Raw genomic sequence first — 25,841 nt, forward strand, 5'->3', positions numbered from 1 at the left:
TTTCTGGTTAAAATTGTAGCATTTGTTTTTCAATTTATGGTATGCTTTTCACGAAAACTCCTGCAATAGCATGGGTGGAGAGTTATATCTCAGTCTGAGCACACTTACACATGTTTATTCTATTCACAAACATTCCCAGAAATCTACTTGAAATGGGTGAGCCAGGTGCAGGATTCCAGGCGTACTTCTGGGAACGTCATGTGACATTTCCTTTGGGGAACTAGTCAAGTTATGCTGAACTCCACATACAAGGAGCTCCATGTCAAATGCATTCATTTTCTCCATGGGAAAAACAATTTTCCCCGTGGAGAAAGCCCTTGCCTTACACCCTCGCCTTACACCCTCGACAGATTTGTGGGTGAGCTGTGCACCTTCCTATGTTAGAGTGCGACTTACTCTGGAGTAATTGGCAGGAGTAACTTTAGGACTATTTCATGGTAATAAAGGGTCAGTGGGAGTTTGAGAATGCCCACAAATGTACATCCTTTTGGGCATTTTCAAATATCAAGGCAAACCACTCTTCGAAATGCCCTTTTACACCCTAGTAATTTACAACTAAGAATTTCTCCACCATCGTGGCAGAGCAAATTCAATTATTCCTGCCAGAAATTCTTCTGTGAATTCCAGACAGGAATAAATGGAGTTTACAGTGAAAAATAACTTTGTAATTAGGGTCCAATATGTTAATGTCACTATTTTAGTGAGTCAAAGGGAGAGAAGAAAATTGCAAAGCATCAGGTCATAGGGCGACTAAAACAGCAGCACCTTATGGGGCCTTGGGGATCTTATATAGAGCATATGTAGGGATGCTACTAAAACCCAAGAAACCTACTAAATTCCTTATTGTATAGTAAAAGAGTGGCTCCATCGGAGGTCATCCATGATTATGGGAAGGATAGTCAACTAGCCTCCTCATGCAGACCAAGATGCCCACATAGGTAAAAAAAATAATAATAATAACATAATAGTGATTTCTAGACTGCATGCTATATTCCATGACCTGACAGACAAGAATCAATTAAGAATTGTGAAAGATCCTTACAAAAATATTAATAATAGTAATAATACAAACATCTGGTTTCACAAGATCGCGATAAGATTTGACTGGGTGGGCTGGGCTTTTATTGAGAACGTAATGCAAAATATTAGAAAGGGATTGGAATACATAATGTGTGGAAAATGACTAGAAAAGAACCATAAGTGCAAATAGATGGTAAATGGCTTTCACCTTCACCAAGTGACTAAGCAGGGACAGCCCGTACTGCCATTCCGAGTTTTATTGCCAAGTGAGCCACTTGTGTCATAGATAAGGCCCGGTGAGGTGAAAGGTGTTGACCAAGGCAATAGAATTCAGGCATGACAAATCCAAACTGTCACTGTTCATAAACGATGTTACAACTGACCTGATGAGGTCCTTCCCAAAGATGGTGGTGGGGATCCAGGTATTCAGTTAATTGCCCAGCTTTAAGGTGAATTTGTGCAATCACTACCCCTTAATGGACTTGGCCAGAGAAGTTGTTTTGGAGGAGGAAATAGAGTGTGCCCCCATTTATTTTGTGGTGGGAAGAAGAGGACCTCTCCCTTCAAGCCTTGCTTTTATCAGTGGCCGCCTGTTGGAGCTCATGACTTGGCAGTAATAACCTTCAGTCAGAAAAGGCTTAGCTTCTCTTTCCTTTATGACTTTTACCTTCATTTGTGTACATTTTTTTATAAGAGAAGATTAATCATGTTTGACCCCTAAAAATGATACACATGTGGCACGAAGCGCCGATATCGACATTTGAATTTTGACAACAGCACAAGGTTTAAATTAAGGGCTTTTTTTAAAGTTGTAGGACAGATTGAAAAAAAATGCAGTAAACAAAAGCAGAGGGAGCTTCAGATTCTTCATTTGAGGAGCTTGATACAAGTAAAAGAGCTGAGGTGTGCTGTGACGCCTCTTCACAATCTGGGCCATCATGTCTAGTGGCAAGACTGATGGGTCGCTGAAGCTGTAACATTCAGACAGACATCAGGAGGGATATTCAAAGATGAGGCATCTGAAGGTAGAAGTACCAATTAGAATAGCACATCAGCGTAATTCAGGGTATAGGAATAAAAGCCTTGGAGTAGATGGATTAAGCCCAGCACGTTCACAAGGGACCTATGGATAGGAAAGCACCATAGGAGAGCCTCAAGAATCAGCCCAACACAGCAGCTGGGACATTCCCACTGGAAAGTGGCTGGCAACTAGGGAAGATTATATGGGATTTGGGTCACCCATAACAAGCCTTAGGACAACTGGACCTCAACCTGTGGTGTGAGGCTTTGTGAACAAAACCGTTCTACCCATCTTTTAAGTTCTTATGAGACGTGCTTGTGTTCTGGAAACCTGTAACTGTCTCTCTATCAACCTTGTTTACTAAGAGAATCACAGAGCATCCGACTGCAGATCAGGTGACCACATCTGAAGCCCAACATGCAACACATGTGGCGATTAGAATGTCATAGGCCCGGCTGTTTTCCAACCAGTAGGATTACAGTAATACCGGTAGTAAAAGCAGAGAGGAAGTAAGAAATATCCCTGCAAAACAAAGTGCACGTTCGGGTATGCTCTCAAAGGGAAAATAATATGCTTGTCATTCATAACAAGAATGAGTGAGGTTGATCAGATTTGTAGGTGCGTAAGGGGGCAGGGGGAGGATATGGTAGTGCATTGTGCCAAGTCTGAAACAGCCAGTCCTGAAGTAAGAACAAAGCAGACCAAGAAAAACCCTAAGAACATATACCAGCCAAAGTTGTTGTAATTTTACATAAGCTTACATGGAACCCACATCGATGCTTATTTGGATCGACAAATGGTCAAAAGCTCTCTCACCACATGCATTCAGCATCTGAATATAACTAAACCACATATAAATTTGAAGTAAAGCATAGCCCAACACACAAAAAAAATTACCATAATCTGCAGAGAAGGTGTATACCCTTCTTTAAAAGCCCCTACTGGGACAAAATCTGCAGACATCTCCAAAGAGCATCAATGGAATCCTCCCTCCATTGTCAGTACATACCCAACCAACGCATTGGCCTACACTGCATGTAGGAAGATCACCCACTACTGTTTGCAAGCATGTACCAGATGGATGTCACTAAACAGAACCTAGAGGCTGCATTGCCAACTCTGTCCCAATCATTTAAGTGGGTGTATAGCACAACATACACATTTACACTGTACATATAGCTATCCGATTCATCTACTGTATTACATACACACAACCATATGCAGAAATTAAGCTTCCATGAAAATTTCCTAATTTTTGCTCCCAGCTTACATATAGATTACTTACAATATGAACAAACATGGAGCTGGATCGAAGTTATGGTCTATCAACTACCCAAAACTCTGAGACACAACCTAGAGTATACATATAACATCAGTCAAACTACAGAGCTAAGAGGTTCATTGCAGACCCTGGGTGGGAATGGATGGGACAACTAGGGTCCCATTAATCAAATATCCAGTAGACAGAGCTACATGTTTGAGTTATCTGGACTAAGGGATAAATATCAGTGTTTTTTTTAAATATTAGACCATTCCTTTCTAGTACTTTTGTTAGTAACCACTTTCTTCACTCACATGTCAAATTGTACGCTGACATAAATCAATCACAATTAATCCCTAGATTACCAAAAGTGTGAGCACTGAACAAAACAAAGCCACAATCAAGTGTTCATCCTCTCAAGGCATCCTAAGGTTCTGGCACTGTAAAATATAATCAGCATAGCTTTAGTGTCCAAGGTCATGCTTTTGGAAAATTGAAAATCGGGGATCTTGGGTAGATGTGGAGAGAGAGGCCAGACATCTGGGAACTCAAAATAAAAATGGATTTTATTAGGAAAAAATTGATTTTATTTTACTATACAGAAGAATGAGAGCCTTCATAGTGCATAGTTTCTTGCTGACACCTCTACAGACAGTGGTCAGAATGGGACCCGGTCCCCAATTTTCCATATTGTTTAGTGTAGTCGAAGGACTGAAGAAAAGTCCAATGGTCAGCAGATAGTCTTCTTGAAACCAGGCCTGTTGGAGTGCCAAGGCAGGTTCGGAAACCCAAATAGCAAGTACTATTAATGGGGTCCTTTCCTCGAAGGTTCTTGAGCTGGAATGTACAATTTTGAGATCACCTTAAATTCCAGGTAAAAGCCTGAGAGGATGTGGTAGTGGCATTTCCATGACTTATTAGTGAATACAAATAGAAAACATGAGGTGGTCATTAATACGTGAAGAAAGATTAAATTGGGGAGTAGAATTTTCTAAAATATCTATTTGTCAAACGGACTGGATGCATCTGAAATCTACTTGTACTTTATAAAAAATGGAATGGTCCGGGCCTGCCCCCTATATCTAAGGCGAAGCAAGGGCGGCTGCAATGCGGTACGTGACTTCACGGAGGTACAGGGTGCACCGTCACTCCTGTCCCTGCCCTGTGGAGTCTTGAACTTGGTGGCTGGAATGGTCTGGGGACTAGAGGAAGCTCCGAGATTCATTCTCAGCAGGATATTGGCATTGTCAACATCGCGAACAATCCTACACCTCGCCAGCCCACTTGGGCAGAATAAAACACATCCCCACGCCGCACCTACCTGGTACAGATGCACTCTGGGATCCGTAGTCCCGATGGACTGCGGGTGGTGAGCGGACACTGGTTTGGGGCGGAGCGAGTTCCCGCCAATGAGAATGTGGTAGGACTGTTTTAAATACCGTTGTGACAAGCCTCCTGAATATTAAGGCATCCGACGAAGGCCGACTGGGCCGAAATGCATCATGCCGCCTAATCAATAAAGGAGTTTCCTTTAATCCCCGCTGAGGTCTCTGCTCTTTCTTTGGAGGAGTTTGTTGTGACACACACACACATATATATACACATATTATCTACTGGCGGTCGCCAGTAGATAGTTATAGTTAGGACCGTGTTTCCATAGGAAATCTCAAAATTCTATTTTGAATAACTTTGGCGCCGGTTGACGAATCTTCGCAAAATGTTCAAAACTAATGGGGCGCTCCGCTCAGCTCCTACCCTGAAAGTCTCGGGGGGATTCGTCAAGCGGGGGCCAAGAAAAAAGGGGGGTCCCAAAACGCGTTTTCCCCATGCATTTTCCCATAGGACCTTTAAGTCGAAGGTACAGCCCGAACGGCTGAACAGAATTACTTGAAATTTGGCAGAGGTAGTCCTCAGGTCAGGGATGTGCCTTTTGCATATATGGAGTCAATCTGTTCAGAAGTTCCTGAGAAAATTGCAGTTAAAAGCACATACATATCTATAGCCGCGCACCGTGCGCGCACACTTACGTGCGCGAGCGTAATTCTGATTGGTCGTTACATGTCAGTCAACGTTCGAATCGGTCAAAATCAGGAAGTGTCGGCCGCCATTTTGTTTGTTTTCAGTGCGAGAGTGGAGAAGGAAGGTGGCGAACGTGAAAAGGGGGCAGGGTAGAGAGTTCCTGACCCCCTAGCCTTGGTCAGGGGGTCCCTGAAGGACCCCGAAGGCAGAAAAAAACATTTACCCTTTTTTTCCCTAAATCGCGCACGGTGAAAAACCATAAAAAATTATAATACATACATAACTTAGCATATAAAAAAACGTACAAATTCACTGAAAAAGCCATAGGTTTCACACACGTTATAGTTAGGAATTAGCATTTAAAAAACCTTGCAAATTCACTTAAAAAACCATAGGTTTCACACATGTTATAGTTAGGTGGATATTTCACTCGTGAAAAACCAATGAAATTCCCCCGTTATAGTTAGTTGAGATAACTATAACTCGCGCGACCGCCACTCTATCACAAGGATGATGTCATGAGTGATGCCACTGACCATGTCATGAGTGATGTAATATGTGACGTCATGAGCAGAGGATTGCGGGCGCGCGAGTTATAGTTATCTCAACTAACTATAACGGGGGAATTTCATTGGTTTTTTACGAGTGAAATATCCACCTAACTATAACATGTGTGAAACCTATGGTTTTTTAAGTGAATATATATATATATATATATATATATATATATATATATATATATATTCACTGAAAAAACCATAGGTTTCACACATGTTATAGTTAGCGGAAATTTTACTGATAAAAAACCAATGAAATTCCCCCGTTATAGTTAGTGCAGGCAACTATAACTCACGCGACCGCAATCCTCTGCTGATGCTAATACTGTATTTAGACACTTATTTGCCCATGTCTTCTTCCATACATTTTTAGCTATACATATATTACAAATATTTTTTTTTCATAAAGACACATATGTCATCAGCAGAAGATTGCGGTCGCGTGAGTTATAGTTGCCTGCACTAACTATAACGGGGGAATTTCATTGGTTTTTTATCAGTAAAATTTCCGCTAACTATAACATGTGTGAAACCTATGGTTTTTTCAGTGAATTTGCAAGGTTTTTTAAATGCTAATTCCTAACTATAACGTGTGTGAAACCTATGGTTTTTTCAGTGAATTTGTACGGTTTTTTAAATGCTAAGTTACTTTACGCCATTCGTGGCGTGCGCGCCCACTTAACGCAGTTCGTTCCGTGCGCGCACGGTGCGCTTCGCGCACCGTGCGCGCACAGTGAGCACGCGGTGCGCTTCGCGCACCGCGCGCCCACTTTACGCAGTTAGTGCCGTGCACGCACGGTGGGCACGCGGTGCGATGACAAAGCAAGAAAGCACGTCAACAAATCTGTTTCTGCTTTCCTCCGTGACTATGGTATGGGTGCCATTTACCACAACAACTTGCGTTATGACATGCAAGACATTTATAGAGGAGATGGTGTGCACTTCAATGATGAAGGGAACAGAGTCTTCCTCTTGAACCTTAGACTCTGCATCGGTACTTACTTGTAGGTACCACTAAAAAATCATTTCATAAACACAACGGCTCTTTTTAGAGCCCCCTAATATCTAAACACTTAAATCTGATTTTCATTTTTCTTTTTTTTTTTTTTCTACCGTACGCTTACCGTAAGCTTACCGTACGCGTACCCCGTGATTTTTTTTAAAATCAATAAATGTTTTCTTTGTACTTTTCTGTCCTTCTTTGACCCCCTTACAAATGTTAGGGGGTCTGTAACTCTCCTCATTGCCCCCTTTCCTTGTTTTCACTCTTTTTTTTCAGAGTGAAATACACAAAATGGCGGCCGCCGCTTCCTGGTTTCGACCGATTCGAATGTTTACTAAGATCTAAGAGCCAATCAGAATCGCGCTCGCGCACGCCACCGTACGCTTACCGTAAGCGTACGGTAAGCGTACCGTAAGCGGGCTCAGATATATATATTGATTTAAAGGCTATTTTCTCAGAATCTACTGAACAGATTTACACCAAACCTACAAAAGGCACTTCCTTGACCTAGGGACTACCTCTCTGCCAAATTTTGAGTAATTCTGTTCAGCCGTTCGGGCTGTAGCTCGTTCTAAAGGTCCTATGGAAAAATGCATGGGAAAAACGCGTTTTGGGACCCCCCTTTTATCTCAGCCCCCGCTTGACGGATCCCCCCGAGACTTTCAGGGTAGGAGCGGAGCGTAGCGCCCCACCTATTTTGAGAAATTCGCGAGGATTCGTCGACCGGCGCCAAAGTTATTCAAAATAGAATGTTGAGGTTTTCCTATGGAAACGTGGTCCTAACTATAACTACCTACTGGCGACCGCCAGTAGGTAATATATATATACACACACACATATATATATATATATATATATACACACACACACACACACACACACACACACATATACATATATGTATCAAACACATTTTCTAAATGACGCCTCAGAGAAAAGGTACTTAAAGTCGCACCATGGTTCAGCTCAACATTTTTTAAACATTTTTTGTGTACATTTCATTTTTAAGGCAACCATTAATCTTGCTTTCATGTTTCTGCGTGTATTTGCATGCATACAGGGAACATTATACGTACCAATCAAAAATTTAAATATTGCAAACTTGTACACGTTTTTATAATGGAACCATTATAATTAATTAAGCTGAGCTGCCTGCAATTCCTCAGATCACACTAACAAATACTTTTGCAACAATTAATCATCTATACAAGTTCAAACAGCTTGTACATATATAAACAAACCTTGCCTGAGTGTCAGACCGTCCTCTTTCTCTGATCCATATTCTAGTTCTGTAATTTGCGGCTAAAGGGTTTGTGCTGCAGGTGGTTAGCCTACCTGTCCAGGGGACAAACCAATAGGTCTCGCCTTTGAAACGTTTTGGCTTCGCCAATGGATAATTGTCATGTTGCATATCATCCCGGAAGCTGTGCAGCATGGCTAAATAATTTTTATTTTAAAATGTAATGCTGATGGCTGTGTTATTTTGTAGACCTGCACACCATGCATAAGTGCACCTACAAAATGAGGTGGGCGTTTTTTTTTTTTTAAAGTTACTAATCAGAGTTAGAGCAGTAACTAAAAAGAAGAATAGCCAGGGAATGGCACAAATGTAAAACAGGGAACACGGGCGAGCAGGAAAGCACAAAGGGTGATGCAGGTAGGGAGGGAAACAACACAAGGGACAGAAACAACATGGGGCCAGAGAATCAAAGGGCAAGACAGAGCTGCGGGGCGGGATCACAGATGCACAAGGCAAGAAAGAGTAACAGAGATGGCAGGAAGCAACACAGGGGTCAGAAAAAACATGGGAGGGACAGAGAAGAACACAACGAGACAGAGCATTTGATATATATCAATCCAATAAAGACAAGGCCGTGCGGTTCAAAGATTTATTTCAAACGCGTTTCAACAAGGCTGCTTGCAGTTGAAACGCGTTTGATAACGGCAGTTTAAAATAAATCTTTGAACCGCACACGGCGTCGTCTTTATTGGATTGATGTTTAGGACCTGCTCTCAAGAGGTCCCTTGTGACAACGCAGCTCTCGGTAAGGAGTGGCAAAGAAATACTCGTATACAGATAGTTTTCACTTATAGGTCAATAACGAGTAGGGTTTGAGTTAACTGGGCGACAAGAAGTGAGATGTTACACCACAGACAACTCAGTCGTAGCTGTCAAGTTCCCCAGGTCAATGCCTGATGTGCTAATCGAGTCCAGGCTTTTTTTTCCTCAGAATTCTGGGACCTGTAGATCTGTTTTAATAATGGCATTAACAAGACTACAAGTCCCAAAATTCAAACAAAAAATCCAGCATTGGAGCAGCCCATGACATATGGACCTGGGAAACTTGACAGGGCAGTGCAATTTAAAGAATCTCCTGGGCAGAAAAAACACTTCTTTCGCAAGACCTTATCAGGAAACTAGAGACAGACTCAGCAAAGATCTGGAAGCAGCTAACTGGATCTGGAGACTGGGGCACTGATGGCTGCGACTGAAGGGAGAACGTGATCCTCATGACCGTTACCCACCTTCCCTACCCTTTGTCCGCCAAAGATCTTATGTACCGTTATTGAAAAACCCTGCTTAGCGTGCATTCACACAAAGCAACATCACTGACTTTTTACATGTGCATCTTAGAATTTATAACCCTGTTTCAGTTAGTGGCTCAAAACTGCATTGTTGTCCTTATAGTTGTAAACTGCACAAGTGCATACGTTACATCACAACATGTCAAAGGCCCAGATTCTCAAGCCCAAATTACTTTCTCTCACACAGCAACCACTTTCTCATAATTTTCTTCAATGTACATCTTAATATGTATGCAAACGCTGTTTATAGGAGTGCAGCGGTACTACAGGGTATGCAGCTGGATACCTCTACAGCACAATGCTACTGGTATTCGAATGGGAGACATTTGGCTAAAGTTAGCGAGACATTACAGCGTATCTGTAAATATAGATTCAGGCGTTTTCTTTTAAAGTAGTTCCAAGGTCTATGCCATATTTTCACTATATCCAGATATAACTACAACATATCTAGATTTGCCACATTTATATAGTCCCTGCTTATCCTGAAACACAGGAGTGGATTGGACCCCACTGGACCAAGTTTGGGTACCCCTAGGCAATAAGCTGATCAACCCACAAAGTGCAATTCCCCTGTCTGATTAGAGAGAAACGTTTTAGAGAAAATGTTTCCATCCACAAAGTTTGTTACTCACTGACCCACTCACAGGCATCCTAAATGTTGCTAAATGTGCTATACAAGAAACCAATGTATCTAATCTGCTTACATCTATCACACTCATCAGTGTTAGAGACACCTTTGAACACCCCTCCGTGTGTACCATTGACTTCCTAGGCACACCCAACTTCTAACTCCTAATTGCACACCTGTCTATTATCTGTTTTCCCATTGTCAGTATGCAAGAAAAGTGCTGGTTGCCACCACTGCCCAGACACGCCCCCCACTTCTTCCACTATATGGTATGGACTTGCCAAACCTAGAACTCTGTTTTCGCTATCAGGACAATACCCTCTTGAACATGCCATCTTGAACATGCCATCTTAGCCTATTAATTGACAGTGATAGCAAGTTTAGGATCACCCACTGTATTCCATCTCAGCCTACACTGCAGACCAAGAATTGAGAATCGGGTCTGCGGACGATCTGCTCGCCAGCAGCAACGTAAAGATTTCTGTACCATGTGTCACGAGCGCAGACCTTCTTTTCCGCCATAAATAAAATCACCATTATTGATATGAGTAGCCAGCGGGAGAGCTGGTCAGCGATACTTAAAAGGAAAGGAAATAAAGACAAGCATTGGCAAAGCCAGTAGCTCTCGCCTACAAGAGCTACAGGCTTTGCCAATGTTTTGAGCCATTTTGTACAGCAGCATGGCTTGTTTGCTGCAAGGCTAAAAGTTGAGGAAAAAGCACAAGGGTTCATCCAGCACTAGCTGCATTATCGCTTTTTTCTGGCAGAAGGGTGAGGCGGCAAGCTACAGTGGGGGAGACAGGGTTGAGAATAGGGCAAGCAATGACAGGGAGGGGGACAGGAAAGGAGCAATAACAACAGGCAAGCAATGACGTGGAAGGGTGGAGGACAAGAGGTGGGAAGTATAAAGCAACGTCGTTGAATAAGAAACAACAGCGATGAAAGCACCAACGACAAAAAAAAACAAGGACAAAAAAAGCACCTCGATCAGAGCATGAGCAGCGGAAAGACACTAATCAAGTTTACTTGATCAATGCTCCATCAAAAGGACAAATACACAAATAAGGAAGTGAAACCTGCAGTAGCTGATCAATGAGAAGCAAGGAAATGAGAGTGACAGAGAAGCTAAACAAAGGTGAGTAATGGACAGGCTCTTAGCCCTTTTAGGTCGAGCCTGGGCAGAACATGTGCTGCTCTGCGAGGCATGGTGTACTGAAGAATGGAATAAAAGCTCAGCTCATTTCTGCCTCATCTTTTCAATTGGTTCCTGTTACAGTCCTTTCAAAATCGTTGCTTTTCATTCATGAATAGGCTTACTAGTCCATCCTTGGCAAAGCCTGTCTGCATTTGTAACCTCCCATAACAACTTGACTTTTTACTTGTGGTCTTACACAGTCTGCTTTATCTAGACGATGAGCATTATATTCTTTAATGGTCTTCCCCTATTGCACCCACGACGTCGCCGCCCGCTGTGACATTGTTATTATTGTATTTTTTTTAAAAAAATTTGCAACACGTCCACTTTCACTTTTTCTCCCGTGCTTCTTTATTTATTTAATTTGCAGCATGGTCCGCTTTCACTTTAGCGACCGCGCTTGTTATTTCATTAATTTGCAGCACAGTCCGCTTTCACTTTAGCGGCCGCGCTTGTTATTTCATTAATTTGCAGCACAGTCCGCTTTCACTTCAGCGGCCGCGTGACAGAAACTTGCTGTTTTTGCTTTCACTTAAGCAGCCACGCTACAGAAAAAAGCTTTCTTTTTTTAAGTGAAAGCGCCACAAACCACGCTTTCACTTTAATGTTGGCCGCACCCCTTTCTTCAGACGCTGCTCACTGTAACCTGAATACGGTGAGCAGCATCTAAAGAAAGGGGTGCGGCCACTATGAAAGTGGTCTCGCATTTGCGAGAGTTTGAGCCATCGCCATTAGAAATGACAATGCCTTTTATATATGTGTCACTTTTGAAAACACAAATAAAGGCATTGTCATTTACAATGCCAATAGCTTAAACTCTCGCAAATGCGAGACCTATTGCATTGAAAATGCTTGTTTATACTAAAGATGTTGCAAGCAACAGCTCATGCACTGTCTCAGACGAGACCTAACCTAAACATTTCTATAGAACACCAGGGTGTTCGAGCAAACAGAGGGGCAGAGATTGGAGGAATCAGAGAGGAATATCATCTTCCGTTCATGGTGCATCTTTATTGAATGGCTAAACCTGACCATCTCGCACTAACCTGCATTCAATATCACACTGACTCGAAGAAAGCAATAGATAGTGACACAAGGCACATAATCAGTCTTATTTGCCTGCTGGCAAGCCAGTTATTTTATAAATGCCTGCTAGAAATGCACGTTAATAATATGTTACACCAGGTTAAGGATGAAAGAACAAGCATAACGCCCTCCCGGTGAGTTAGTCTACATTACAGGGTGGCTAGCCAATTTTACAGGGGTGGCTCTTTGAACCGAAGCCAGTCATAAGCACCTGACCCCCAAAACAATGTTTAAACTCCTGATGCAGTAAGTTAGATGTTGAGAAGGTATGGATAAATGAGAATGCCTTTCCCATTGATCTCTAGAATCAACTGCTGTTCCATGAAAACATTGACACTGGGGGCTTGTGTCATTAAAATCCCCTAATTGGATAGTTGTCTGTAGCAGGGAAGAGAAATCCCACTGGAAAGATAGAAACTCCTGAAGAAGCCCCACACTGTACGTTTCAAAAGGGTAAGCAACACAATATACTGTAAATGGAGGCGATGTCCCAAACCCATAGTGCCTTCAAAATGCTCCCAAATACCCCATACATAAACACATTCAGTAAAATCCTTCCAATCCTTACCCAGGCCCTCCAGTTCCTGAACCACTTCCTTCCACACAGGTTCTATGTGGATGCAGCTGAAGCACCAGTCAGAGGTGATCTTGATGAGGTAGGGTTTCCTAAAGCTGTCTGGCACTACCTCATTGATGTAATGAGAGAAGTGCAGCAGGTATTTCTCATCCGATGAGTCGCGCTTCTCCGAGTTGAATGGAAAGTGAAAGAAAGATTCGTCAAAGTAAAAACTGTCATGGAAGTGTCGGAAGTGATGGCTCTGCTGCTGCTGGGGATAGCCCTGGTTCTCGCCCACATCTCCATATCTGTCGAAGTTTGTTCGCTTCTCTTCATTTGAAAGAATCTGGTAGTGGTGACAAAGGCTAATGTTAGAAAAGGTATCTCTTTTTTATTTTACATGTTATTCTCTGTTTCTTAACTTAAATTTTTCAGGTTTTTTTTGTACTTGCGTACTTTTTTCATGTGAATAAGCAATAAGAAAAAGAGCAAAACTCCAGTCGTTCTCTAAAAATTCCTCCTACCACTTCTTATCCCCGCTATTATCAATAATTCCACATGCATCGGTGTTTACCCACACGCATCAACAATGCACATCCTCACAATGATGTTTCATAACATTGCCACTAACCATAGATCACTCATTAAAACGTATCTTTTCACAGCTCCATGCACATCATGTCAACAGAAAATAATTTTGATGCCACCCACTACATGTCCGAACCCTACCGCTCTCTCCTCAATTTAGCACTCCACCAGCTTCTCTCCCATCAAATGTTTATAGAGGATTCCCACACAACAATCAAAACTCAGCCGTTTATAACATGCTACTCTATGTCATTCACAACGGGCCATCTGAAATTGAAGCTCAACCCAACACCACTCCAAGATCCTCCTTGACAAGCTCAGTCCCTTAGCTAAACGTGCTCCACAATAGTCCAGTTCGTCAAAACACGCCCCTTATTCTAAAAAGAAGAATCAGAACTAATGAGCAACGGAGTATTCTGATGACTTAATTATGAGTAACACAGTCCCTCAGAGAACCAGGATCACGTCCATCTCCCGTTGCAGCAAAGCAGTCCTGTAGAACACCAGAACCTATTGCAATTCCCATATGAAACCAATTTTTTTATAAACATCTAGCAGTTACTATCGGCACAGCCTTTAAATACGGATTGTACTACCACAGATCCTCATATCGCAGCACCAGTGCAGAAATATTTGCTTAGACAAAGTTGAAGCGTGACACAAACTGCTGGATACCACCCACTATGGAATTCATGCAGAATTCACACTTGGCACTTTCTTCACAATTATATCAATTAGAAGTATATTGGCCATGACAACTGACAGCAATCATTTAAAGCACAATAGAGAACAATATTAGGGCTTGTCTAAGAATCTGCATCTATGCCTTTGGTTCTGCATACTTGGCTCTCTTCTGTAGTCAACACATCAGAATTTGAGTTCTTCTGAAAGACTTTCTCATGCGCCTAAAACAGGAGTACCCTTTGCTGCTTGCAGTGCTATGGAGCATTGGCATAACCTGTGAAGTGACCAGAAGTTTGTTGCTTCTGTGCATTGGGCACTGGGCTGGCCTGCTGTCCTTGAGCAGCGCCCATACTAATGAACTGTTTTTTGTTAGTAGTAACTATTATAGGTTCTTATAGCAGATGGTCATAGTCAGCAACTGTATCAAAACATTTCCATACCAGTGGATTGTGCTTGGTGTATGCCACCCTTGAGATTATCCTGCTGCACGCCCTCTCAGATTAGTTTCTTGTGAATACTTTGGGCAGAGATTGGTCTTTCTTTTCTCAAACCTTGCTGCTCCTTTCAGAAGTTGCTTCAAAGTCTGCTATCTGCTTTGCGCAGTAGTTTAACGTTTTATCGCAGCTTACTTTATGAGAGTCTACCTATGTATTTGAATGTGGTGTTTGCTGCTACATGCTTCCTATCCAAGCTGCTTTCTGTCTGATTATCACTTGCGTTTGCCAATTAGCCCTCACACACATCTGGTTGTCTTAAACCCACAGTAATTCTGCCTTGGGTTTCCTGCTCATATTCTCTTTGGTTCTGGGGTTGCTTATGTGCACAAATTAATGTATGTGCTGCTGTCCTTCAAGAACAATAATCCCCAATGCTAACCAGCCTTGGTCTGATGTTCCTGAGCCTGCAAGTAATTAGTTGGGATAAGTACTCTTCACAAAAACCGTGATTTCCATGTTAGTTGCATTTAACATTTCATCTCGTACAGAAAAAGCCACCTGCTTCTGTGCTTACCAGCCCCTATACCATCATTGGTGATTTTAGCTCTTTGCACTTAAAATAAGACTACTATTTAACCTCTCTTCCCTCTGCTTTGCTTCTTAAAATAACAGATTTGCGAGCACCTTGTGCCAACACTTACTTAACTGTAATCTATTGTTTTGCTTTACTGGACACCGTACACTTAAAGTACTCAGCTAGAGAGCCACACTGCAGTGGCAACAAACCTGTATGTGGCATTTGTTTCTCAGTAAATGTTCCCAGTCTATCAATTAGGCCCCACACTGCAGGCCCTCACAGCACTCTTCAACCCACAAACATGAGTGGGCAGACAGACAAACAGACACACGCACAACATCATTGTTCACACTTCAGCAATATCTCTCCATGCACACGCTGAGCAAGTCTACACCAACACCGTCTAAGAAACAGCCCAACATATCATAATGGTACACACCCAAACTCAATCCCACCCCTCCCCTCCATAAAGTGGCACCATGACCTAACACAACAATCAAGCCACAATCATCAGTCATGCCTCAACACCAACGTCACCAATCATCCCCTTGCTCACGTGACTTCCTTCTGGAAAGACAACACACACGCCATCAATAAGACCCTAAAAACTATTTCCTCCCACAATTCATTGAGATTTCATCCTCAAATTAGGATAAGAAACACAAAGAAGAATTTTAGAACTTATTTTGAGCAGGAGTGGAACATTTCTGGGAGTTGGTAGCTTGCAAAGTTACCACATCTTTGTAAATGTGGATGAAAGGCTTTTGTTTTTCGACAGTCTACATCCTTTGCAGCAGGTGCTTTGGAAAAGAAGGTTAAAGTGCATTGCCATCATCCCTTACAAGTACAAACGTGTTCAACACAATCATAAAGGAATGAGGAAAAAGATGGATGGATCCATTTCCAAAGTAACCGAAGTGTGGGTGCAAAGAATTAGTCATTTGTTCCAACCTGGTTATTTACCTCAAAGCAGCTAACCTTGAGCACTACCACACTATTAAAGGTCATAGATATCTAATATATCTCTATCCCTCCCGCTCTATATAGATTTTATATATATATATGTATACATATACATACACAGAGGGTGGAGAGACAAAGGCAGATTCCCTACCTCCTCAATCGGACGGTTGCCCAATCCCAGACATCCTTAAACATATTACAATGTTGTTTGTGTACCGTTTAACAGCTTTTATTTTGAATATCTTCATGCCTTAATGGGAAAAAAGTTATATCACAACAGGCAAGGATTTAAAGCCACTTCATAAATACCTCATATGCTTTGCTGACTTGGATAAACTTGTCTTCTGCTCCTGCGTTCTTGTTTTTATCTGGATGCCTGCATAAACACAAAGATTTTAGACTAAAACTGTCACTCGGAAAGACAGACAAGATTAAGGAATTTAGCAACTGTGCGCGACAAAATAATTGGTGGCTGACCAGGTCAAAGAAGGAAGAAGTACAAGAACATTTCTTGAAGGCCCATGTATTGGCACTTCCATGCCTGATGTTCATGGCAGAGTGCACCCTTTGAAAGATGGAGTTGTAAGATGTACACTCAATCTTGAACCAAACCGAGAAACTGCTCTATGGTTGACACTTTGTCCTTGTTTCTGCCTTTCCTAGCCTGAAGCTCAAAGTCCTGACTTTCCCGGTAGTGCAATAAGTCTGTGCTTCAGTCTGAGCCCAGTTATTTCAAGATGGGGATCTTACACAGTGGGGATCAATGCCTGATGCCTCACCCGCAGTGCTGCCTTTTGATCGAGGAAATCAAACCAAAGACCTCAGCTCTATTCCTGGACATCCCAGTCCCAGGCTTGTATCTCAGTCATGTGCTGCGCCATTCTGACCTGGAACTATAAGCCTGCAGTCCACTCCCAAGCCCAGTCATTCCAAGGTGAAGTCAAGCCTACAGTTCTGCAATTCCATTATGGAGTGCTTAGCTCAGTACCAGGCACAAAGTCCTGCCCTTTCTTAACCCCTTCAGTGCCACGCCCTTTCCCCCTCCTGTGCCGGGCGTTGCACTAGTGGGTGGGGTTCATGACGAGATAGTCTCGTCATGGGCACAGCGCAACCGTGCTCCATGACGAGACTATCTCGTCATGGGCACTGAAGAGGTTAAGTCTAAGCCTTCCAAGGTGATGCTTCAAGCATGAGCCCCAGCTACAACTACTGACTTGCTAAGGTGGGATCCCTACAAGAGGCAGAGGCAAAGGCTAGAATGGTACCATGTTGCACAGCACAGGGATGGAATTCCCTGGACCCTTTTCGCAGTGACCACAGACATACATTAAAATGGTATTACAGGGGTGTGGAATTTATTAAAATATCTACTTGTCCATGGGGCAGGTTGCTTCATAAATCTACTTGTCTTGTAACAAAATCCACTTGTCCCATTGGTACCATGTTGTGTGGCGACAATTTATGGCAGCAATCTCATTATATAAGAGCTCTTATATAGCCTCTTTGATTATGCCAGGGCTCATACCATAGTAGTGTTTGAATACTAGCAATCCCTTTATGTTGCTACGTTTCCGCAGATCTACATACTGGAACTGAAGGTAGTGGTAAACAATAGTTCAAGAGTTGGAATGTCCTTTTGAGTCTGTGAGAACCTACTAGCTTGCATGTTTTAAGGGTTTTCAACAACTCTTCTAATCTTTTCCAATATTGAGAAATGTTGGAAATTTACTCCTGACAATGGCAGAAGCAAACCTTCTTCCAGAAATGGGAAAAAAGTGGTTGGAGGGAAAATAAACTTGCAAACACTCAGGTTTTCGCATGAGCAAATCTACACATGCATATTTGCTCATGCTAAAATGCAGTTCACAAATATTTTCTAGGAGTACTATCTCTTGCCCTACTGCTGTAAATTCTTGTGAATTCACGAAAGCCATATTGCTGCCCTTAATGCAAAGACATATAACAAGGGTGCACTTTTGAGACTTTCTTTAATAATTGGGCCCCTAAATTGGTCTGGCGTTAACCGTGACCTTTTGTGTTTATTAAAATTCTCTCTCTCTCTCTCTCTCTCTGTATCAGGTGGCTTCAAGGTGAATGACAGCATTCTGTTCTTTCACAAGGAGCATATCAGCACACACATTAGTTTTGTTCAGTGCCAGTAACTAATGTGGCAGTGTGATCTTTTTTGAGACCAGAAACTATTTTTGCTTTTGCCAATGTTTGTTATAATGGTGAGGGTCCCGCAGCTCTCACATCTATAAGGTTTTACAAAAACCATGCCAACACAAGTCACGCATTGCCAAAACTAAAAAGCTGACCACCATTTCAGACCTATTGACTTTGCCAATGCTTGTTTATTTTTATGTTTCCCAAAATCTTATTGAAACTGGTTACACTGATTTTCTAATATGAATATTTTGGGGAAATACTAGCATGCATCAACATATTTTACTAAATGATGCTGCAAAGAAATGGTACCTGAAATCTTACAGCAGTTTAGCAAAAAAACAGGTTTCCTACTTTCATTTTTTAGTAACATTTTATATTGGAAGCAGGCCCAACCCCCTGCAGCACAAACCCTTTGGCTGCCAGTTTGCAGTACCCCATTAAGGATCAGGGAAGGGCACTGCCTGCAGGTAAGTTAATATTTGTGTGCATATGTTAATGCTGTTCAAACTTGTATTTATGGTTCATTAATTGAAAGCCTTTATTATTAGAATGAGCGCGCTCAGTAAATGCAAGTGCTGACTGCACTACTGACAGTGGTTCCAGTATAAAAATGTGTACGAACGGTTTCAAAGTTTAGCAATATTAGGCTATGCATAATGCTCCCAGAATGCTCTCTGATTAGATGCAAATATTTGCAGAAGCTTGAAAGCAAGATTAAGGATTCTTTGCTTTCAATATAAAATGTTACTAAAAAATTAAAGTAGGAAACATGTTTTTTTGCTAAACTACTGTAAAATTTCAGGTACCAGTTCTTTGCAGCATCATTTAGTAAAATGTGTTGATGCATGCTAGTATTTCCCCCAAAAAATTCATATTAGAAAATCAGTGTAACCAGTTTCAATAAGATTTTGGGAAACATAAAAATAAACAAGCACTGGCAAAGCCAATAGGTCTGAAATGGTGGTCAGCTTTTTAGTTTTGGCAATGCGTGACTTGTGTTGGCATGGTTTTTGCAAAACCTTATAGATGTGAGAGCTGCGGGACCCTCACCATTATAACAAACATTGGCAAAAGCAAAAATTGTTTCTGGTCTCAAAAAAGATCACACTGCCACATTAGTTACTGGCACTGAACAAAACTAATTTGTGTGCTGATATGCTCCTTGTGAAAGAGCAGAATGCTGTCACTCACCTTGAAGCCAGCCGATACAGAGAGAGAGAGAGAGAGAGAATATTAATAAACACAAAAGGTCATGGTTAACGCCAGACCAATTTAGGGGCCCAATTATTAAAGAAAGTCTCAAAAGTGCACCCTTGTTATATGTCCTTGCATTAAGGGCAGCAATATGGCTTTCGTGAATTCACAAGAATTTACAGCAGTAGGGCAAGAGATAGTACTCCTAGAAAATATTTGTGAACTGCATTTTAGCATGAGCAAATATGCATGTGTAGATTTGCTCATGCGAAAACCTGAGTGTTTGCAAGTTTATTTTCCCTCCAACCACTTTTTTCCCATTTCTGGAAGAAGGTTTGCTTCTGCCAATGTCAGGAGTAAATTTCCAACATTTCTCAATATTGGAAAAGATTAGAGAAGAGTTGTTGAAAACCCTTAAAACATGCAAGCTAGTAGGTTCTCACAGACTCAAAAGGACATTCCTGCCCTTGAACTATTGTTTACCACTACCTTCAGTTCCAGTATGTAGATCTGCGGAAACGTAGCAACATAAAAGGGATTGCTAGTATTCAAACACTACTATGGTATGAGCCCTGGCATAATCAAAGAGGCTATATAAGAGCTCTTATATAATGAGATTGCTGCCATAAATTGTCGCTGCACAACATGGCACCAATGGGACAAGTGGATTTTGTTACAGGACAAGTAGATATTTTAATAAATTCCACACCCCTGATATTATGCTACATCTGGTTAAAACATTAATATGCCTTCTCTTCCCGTCACCAACCTTGAAGTCACAGTCAGAACATTTCCACGCTTAAAGGCGAGTAGACAAGCTCCCTTGCACTTGGGATTGCCATAATACAAAATGGAAAGTCTGTGGCGAGTTGAGAAGGTGTCAAATAACGATCTACATGCCTAAGAAAATATGCTCAGTTTCCAATTTGCTGTGGAGTCTATAGGTGTTTTAATTCAAAAACTTAAGCATTCAGTGTAAAGTCTCTAATTATTGCCTGAAGAACTGGTATCATCCATTCCCTTCCATGTTTTTCGCTCAGCGGATCTTTGGTAGTTAGTCATCCTGCAATACAAGCCTGCCCAACTTAAACTTTTGAGAAAGAATCTAAAGATTTGTTTAGTCAGTCAGGTGATTACTTGATAACTACAGTCTTTTTTCGGAAGCCCATATGCACTTAGAGGTCATTGGTTTTAATATAGGTGTGAGAAACAAAAGCAATGTATAATCATAGTATCCAAATTAAAAATGGCAAACACAATCAATCAATCAATATGAAATCATACAGTCAAGTTCTCTGTAAGTATTTTCCTTCCAGTAATTCTCTCTCACAAATGTATCATGTCTTTCATGGTTGGTTCAAGCAATACATGCATCCAGCTGATTCACTCACATTAATAAATCCAACACTTCAGAAGCTTAAAAAGTGTGGTCCTCTTTCTTGAAGCTATTTGTGCAGATAATTCAGAAAAGTGCAAACCACTTTACACATTTAGTGAAAGTAGTGGGAGTTCCAGGACTGGAACGGCTAAATCTGTGGCACAACAAATATTTGCCAACATTATTTTACTTAGGGTTCCAATAGTTAGAAGCCACTATAAGGATTCCTTTTTTACCGCTGTATTTATTATCTCAATTCTTGCTCACTCATCTCTTTGAAATGTATGTTATAAAAAATGTACATACCATTCACGAGCAAGTCTCTTATATGCTTTCTTAATGTCCCCTTGACTTGCGGTCCTGCTCACACCTAGGACACGATATGGATCGAAATCTGCAGCAGATGTGTATTTTAAAGCCAAGATCAAAACAATCAAAAACTGCCAAACAAGCCTCAGCTTCTTGAGTCCCATGTCGTCCACCCCTCGTGTCTGAAATGAAAAGGGAAACAAATAAGAGCAAGCGAATCATCACCTGTGTCTAGTAGAGAAGGCTATTCAGAACATGGTCTGTTACATATACAAAGGTAGGACACACACATATAAACCAAGCACTATGATGCACAGAGATGCCTCTCCTTCACTCACTAAAGATAGAAGCCATATGAAGGCCACACAACACCATGGGGAGGGCAGTCTTCGCCATGGACAAGGAAGGAGCCATAGACCAGAATCTCTCTTGCAAAGAGAAAGAAAAAATCAAAGATAGAAAGCAAAAAGCTACATTTCAGTTTAGGAGCCACTAAGTTACAGTAGGATCTGGGCCATCGACCAGTCTACATGATCTAGGGACCTGGCGCTTAAATAGTAGTCAGAATGTGATTTTGAAGAAGATGAAAACAAATGTCTTGAGGATTCCGCCTCAGATTAGAATCAGATTTCCCATTGTTTTAAAGTTCCTCATGCTTTGGGAAAGCGCTAGACCTCCGAACCATCTTAAACGGCAAAACATGTGAAGAATGACTGTTGAAAATTTGGCTGATCATGCTTAATATGGACAAGGTTGACTGTGAACAACTTTTGGTCATGAGATCATACCCATAACAATAAATATTACTATGTGCACTAAAGGAATTGGACATATTTACTTTCTACTAAACAATGCTTGCATAATCACAAGCATATGTTGGATTAAGCCACAATACAGCAAATGTTATGTGGCGTACAAATCACCTTAACTCTCAAAATTGGTATGGGGCTGTTTGAATTCCCTTCTGGCAGTTCTCTAAGGGCTAATTCCATGAGCAGCAGGGTCAGTCCTGACTTGTATAAGTCTATACTGTGTCTAGAGTGTCACAGTGGGCAAAACATGATGGGTTGGAATTACCAAATTTTTCCTTGATTACATATTCGACTGTGCCTATTTGATGCTCAGAATAAGCTCACACAGAACTTCTAACACAGTAGTAAATACAAACATTACAAAAAATGCCTTCAGTCCTTTCTATTTTACCAAATTTACTAGTGGCATAACCGTACAATCAGTTCACATCACAATATAAAAAGTAAATGCCTAAAATTTGATTATACATTCAATAAGAACGTTCATCAAAAATTAATACAAAATAATAGCAATAAAATAAAACAAACTGAATTTAAAACCTTTTGACTTCTGTGGTGCCCCAATTAATTATTAACGGTGTTCTGATTCAATATTGCAAAAGCCATGGGTATGTCCTATATACAGAACTGTGCACAATATCTGCCTCTGTGAATGAGCCCACAAATATCAGACCCAGCACCTGACTGTATTATTCAGATTAAATAATGCCTCATTATCTTTGTTTTAAATGAGCAAGATACACATACAGAGTAACCAATGAAGACCTGAAGCAAAAAGGATGATGGAAGAGAAAAAGCTTACCAGCTCTCTTGAACTTAAGAAGCTAGAACTAGAAACTACTAAGTTACGCCCGGAAACAACAGCAAACAATTTCAACTCAGGATACCAACCACCAGCAATCTCAAATCCCCAAGACCTTAATTCCCAACTACACTCTTACCAATGATGTGATTCTTCCCATGTGCCATGACAAAGTTAAAAGAGACGGCTAAACCAGCAGCTTTACTGAGAAGTCTTCCTCTAGTGAACTTAGCCTGAGGAATTAATCTGTTATGAATGACAGCAACAGAACTAGATATGAATGCATGAAGGAACCTGTTATTAGGAAACTGAGCTGACCGCAGCTAAATACAGATTCCAAGAGCAAATTGGAAGACATTTACAGTTGGCATTCATAAGAATCTAAAGTATTTTGGGGAAGAAGGTATCAACCTTTGACTGGTTGTGTAGACTGCTGTTAGTTGAAAAACATCTGGGCTTCTAACTGATGTGTGAAAGTTGCAGATGGCTAAACCCAAAGACCTTGGCTCACACATTGGCCAGTGGGTAGTAACTTGAGTAGACTTGAAGTGATATTAAAAGGCAATGGTGACATGAGTATCTCACAAAAGGCCCAACATTTTAAACCACAGTAAATCACAAGTGAAACCTACAGGGAATGGATATAAGGACCACAAGGATGGGAATGGGAGTGGTAGTCAAGAAGTACCCCAGATAAACTTAGAAATGGATGTTACAAATGTTAATTATAAAGCCACTTCCAGGCTAACTGTCCAGACATAACTTTAACATCATAGGTTTCTAACCTGCTTTTTAAATTTGGATGAGGGGCCTATCAGAAGTAATCTTGCTCTCTCTGGATGGCAAGCAGGGCAACTGGTCACCAAATCTCAATTCCCTCCAAAAAGCCTGATCTACACTAAAAAGTTCTGGGTGGGTAGTACCAAAACGTATGCGTAAGAAAACCAGTGCATATCACAATCAGGTTGAAACGTGCTAAAAACCCATGCAAGTTTATTTTTGAAGTAGGCTATCTGTGTTTCAAAGTAAGTGGCACCCTGTTGCACAATGAAGAGCTGAAGTTAAGTGGAGAAACCAATACTGTTTAAAGGTAGACCTGAACATGGATTGCCTGTTGGCAAATAACCTTAGAGATTTGAGTCATGTAGAGCCTGTGATCATGAAAATATGGCCAAGCACCAGAGAACACCTGATGGAAGAGGAGATCCCTCAGACTCAAAAATATCTGGTGCTGGTAGGGTACCAAAGATGTGCTTGCGCCATAGACTGAGCAATCTCCTTCTCTCGAAACAAAATGTGCCAGTTCTGTCCACACCGAACCTGGTTTTAGAAATTTGATGCATGTTACAATGTCAAGATGTGCTTGAGGTCCTCTCAAGGTGCAGTTTTTTTAAACACAGTCAGAGTGAACTATTCTGCAAGGGGAATGCCAGGATGTCTTGGGACAAGCCCAAAGACATGAAGTCGGTCACTTCAGTTTTGAATATGTAGGTAGGCTACTATACAGTGAGCCCTCATGTTGGACACTTGCCATTGGTATACGTCTGGTATTCCCCCAGGAGAACTAAAACATATTTATGTATATGAGCTACACGTGGGCGAGGTTGTGGCGTAACATCCAGATATACAAAATATATGCTCCCTCGTAGCCAGATACGCAGACTTTGGAACTGGGGAGCCAGGTTCGCATCCCCGCTCAATATCCCGTGTTTCTGAGCAAATCACTTAATCTCCCCATGCCTAAAAAAGAAAAAAAGTGAATGTGTGTAATGCAACTGGTGCTCAAAGCTCCAAGACCTTTGAGTCCAGTTTTTGTTATATATAACTGCAAACTCACGTCTTTGGGCCTGGAATGGGCAAAGCGGCAGAGCTCTTTTACAACTTCAACTTGTACCGTACTTGCCAAATAAGTAGTAAGTCTAGAGGACCGATAAAGACACTTCTAGTACCCTTATCATGGGTATAAGTACATTTTCACAGTGAGAACTTTAGCTTATTAATCTCCTGGATACACCTATGCCTTCAGAGAATAACATATATGGACCATTTAACAACTCTGAATGAGATTCCACTTAAGAGCATGACTGCCCCTGTGGCAGCCAACAACTGAATGGCATCTTTCTATTAACTGGATTGGCTTAAGAAGCGGTTTCCTACCATGGAGCAAACTTTCAAGTCAACCTACATGTGGTCATCTGGTGTAACCAAACTTTCCCACTAAAAAAGAAATGAATGAATTGAGGGGTTCCTCCAAACTCTAAAAAGCATGATGGAGCTTTCAAGCAACTGCAGAAGGGAATGTGTAGCATTATTTCGTCATGCTTACTTTTATTGAAAAATGCCACAGATGGGTATGGGCTTTAGCACGGTTGAACTTTTGCCTAGGTATCTTGGCCACAGCCAGCTCACTTTAGTAAAAGGAGGATAGGGATGGTGATCCAAAATCTCCCATCAATGATGTGGCTGACTGTATGTTTAGAGTTAAGCGTACGATGGGGCAGGAAAAGAACTCGTCAGGCATGCTAAGAGCTACAAAGGAATGGTGCGACCAGAAGGCAACAGCGACTACCAGTAAGGATTAGAGGTTCAAAATATGACACATGTAGCTGTAGATGAAAACTTAACAGGACATGTCACTATTCTGAAGATCAGTGAAGTCAACAATTGGGTGCTTGGCATAAGCCTCAGAGGGTGTATCATGTAAACAGGATCAAGCCATATCACCATTGTGCGGAGGGGTTTCAATTCTAGTAGACAGTGAGAGTGAACCCCATTCTCACTTGTTGTGAGGAGATCAAAAGAATGACTCAACGCAGGAAGTTAATCTTTCCCCGGATCGGACACCTGCTCAACAAGAAGAGTGCAAGGCTGTGCCAAGCCAGTTCTCGGACATGTTCTCAATGGTCACAGTATGGATCCACCATATAAACACAGGGGACAGACTTCCTTTGAAGTATTACTTCTATAGGTTATCAGATTAAGTCAGGACTGTATCA

The 25,841-nt window shown here is 41.5% G+C and overlaps 1 protein-coding gene across 2 annotated transcripts in view; it reads right to left on the reverse strand.

The window, feature by feature from the left end:
* Nucleotides 1–25,841, reverse strand: part of DNAJC16 (DnaJ heat shock protein family (Hsp40) member C16) — a 212,770-nt gene that overhangs the window by 105,711 nt on the left and 81,218 nt on the right. For both annotated transcript variants that reach the window (XM_085604155.1, XM_085604150.1), the window contains exons 2-4: nt 21,229–21,413; nt 16,491–16,557; nt 12,945–13,278 (exon numbers count right to left, since the gene is read on the reverse strand). In XM_085604155.1, coding sequence (XP_085460281.1) covers nt 12,945–13,278; nt 16,491–16,557; nt 21,229–21,395 — 568 coding nt within the window. In that variant the 5' untranslated portion in view covers nt 21,396–21,413. The remainder of the gene's footprint in view (nt 1–12,944; nt 13,279–16,490; nt 16,558–21,228; nt 21,414–25,841) is intronic.

The sequence above is a fragment of the Triturus cristatus genome, chromosome 1_2 (assembly GCF_964204655.1).
Source record: "Triturus cristatus chromosome 1_2, aTriCri1.1, whole genome shotgun sequence".
NCBI classification, from domain to species: domain Eukaryota; kingdom Metazoa; phylum Chordata; class Amphibia; order Caudata; family Salamandridae; genus Triturus; species Triturus cristatus.